Source organism: Pristiophorus japonicus, chromosome 14 (genome assembly GCF_044704955.1).
Source record: "Pristiophorus japonicus isolate sPriJap1 chromosome 14, sPriJap1.hap1, whole genome shotgun sequence".
NCBI classification, from domain to species: Eukaryota; Metazoa; Chordata; class Chondrichthyes; family Pristiophoridae; genus Pristiophorus; species Pristiophorus japonicus.
The window spans coordinates 102,389,907-102,391,813 of record NC_091990.1 but is presented as its reverse complement, the minus strand read 5'-3'; the positions used below and the strand labels follow the sequence as shown (position 1 = coordinate 102,391,813).

Here is a 1,907-nt window from a genome sequence, read left to right as displayed (position 1 = left end):
GGGAGCGGGTCGGGCCGCTCTTCCTTCAGCCCCTGGTACGGATAGGTGCTGATCATCGCCATCTGGTTAACTCTGTATTCCATCCCGGGGCAGCGAACGCAATGAGGAACCGCGCTGGCCTCCCCACTTTATACACAGGGGCGGAGCGAGCAACAGGAGCGCGCCCAGACTGAGTAATCTCCCAGAGCGAGCAATGTTCCAGAGTGAGTAATCTCCCAGAGCGAGCAATGTCCCAGAGTGAGTAATCTCCCAGAGCGAGCAATGTCCCAGAGTGAGTAATCTCCGAGAGTGTGTATTCTCCCAGAGTAAGTAATCTCCCTGAGTGAGTAACCTCCAAGAGCAATTTCCCAGAGTACATAATCTCCCAGAGTAATCTCCCTGAATGAGTAAAGACTCCCAAGGTAACATTCCAGAGTAACATCCCCAGTGGAATATTCCCAGAGTAACACACAGAGTAATCCTCCCAGAGTGAGTAATCTCCTAGAGTAACACTCCCAGAGTAATCCTCGCAGAGTAACATTCTCAGAGTAACACTCTCAGTGGAATAGTCCCAGAGTAACACTCCCAAAGTTATCCTCCCAGAGTGAATAATCTCCCTGAGTGAGTAATGCTCTCAGAGTAACATTCCCAGAGTGAGTAATCCTCGCAGAATAATACTCCCAGAGTGAGGAATCCTCCCAGAGTAACACTCCCAGAATGGAATACTTGCAGAATGGAAAATTCCCAGTGTGGGTTACTCCCAGAGTCCGGCCACTAAGGGGCACAATGGACATGATCTTCACCATGCAGCAAATTCTAGAAAAATGCAGGGAGCAGCACCAACCTCTGTACATGGTCTCATTTGACCTCACAAAGGCCTTCGACACTGTCAACTGGGAGGGATTATGGAGTGTCATCCTCAAATTTGACTGCCTTCAAAAGTTTGTCACCATCTTCCACCTGCTTCACAATGACATGCAAGCCGTGATCATGACCAACAGATCCACCACAGACCCAATACACATTTGGACCTAGGTTAAGCAAGGCTGTGTCATCGCACCAAGGCTCTTCTCGATCTTCCTTGCTGCAATGCTCCATCTCACCCTCGATAAGTTACCTGCTGGAGTGGAGTTAATCTACAAAACAAACGGGAAATTGTTCAACCTCTGTCGCCTCCAGTCCAGATTCAAGGTCTTCCCATCCTCTGTCATTGAATTACAGTACATAGATGACTCTTGCATGGACATGATGGGCCAAAAGGGCCTCCATCCATGCTGTAAACTTCTATGATTTTTGCATTTGCCACACTCGGAAGTCGAACTCCAAACCATCGTCAACACCTTCTCCGAAGTGTACGAGAGTCTGGGCCTTACACTAAACATGCGTAGGACAAAGGTTCTCTACCAACCTGCACCCACAATACAGCACTGCCCCCTGATTATCAAGATCCATGATGAGGCCTTGGACAACGTGGACCATTTTCCATACCTCGAGAGCCTACTATCAGCAAGGTCAGACGTCGATGACGAGATCCAGCACTGCCTTCAGTGTGCCAATGCAGCCTTCGGTCGCCTGAGGAAGAGAGTGTTTGAAGACCAGGTCATCAAACCCGGCACCAAGATCATGGTCTACAGAGCAGCAGTGATACCTGCCCTCCTATATGCTTCAGAGACATGGACTATGTACAGCAGGCACCTCAAAGCACTGGAGAAGTTCCACCAGCACTGCCTCCGCAAGATTCTGCAAATCCATTGGCAGAATAAGCGCATCAACGTCAGTGTTCTCGCTCAGGCCAACACCCCCAGCATCGAAGCATTGACCACGCTCAACCAGTTCCGATGGACGGGCCACATCGTCCGCATGCCCGATAATAGACTCCCAAAACAAGCGCTCTACTCAGAGCTCCGACATGGCAAGAGAGCCCCAGG

At 50.1% G+C, this 1,907-nt stretch overlaps 1 protein-coding gene across 1 annotated transcript in view; it reads right to left on the bottom strand.

Moving 5' to 3' along the window:
* Window positions 1–168, bottom strand: part of LOC139280009 (dispanin subfamily A member 2b-like) — an 11,626-nt gene extending 11,458 nt beyond the window's left edge. The window contains exon 1 of the mRNA XM_070899425.1: window positions 1–168. This exon is cut by the window's left edge and continues 103 nt beyond it. Coding sequence (XP_070755526.1) covers window positions 1–83 — 83 coding nt within the window. The 5' untranslated portion in view covers window positions 84–168.
* Window positions 169–1,907: the final 1,739 nt, after the last annotated feature.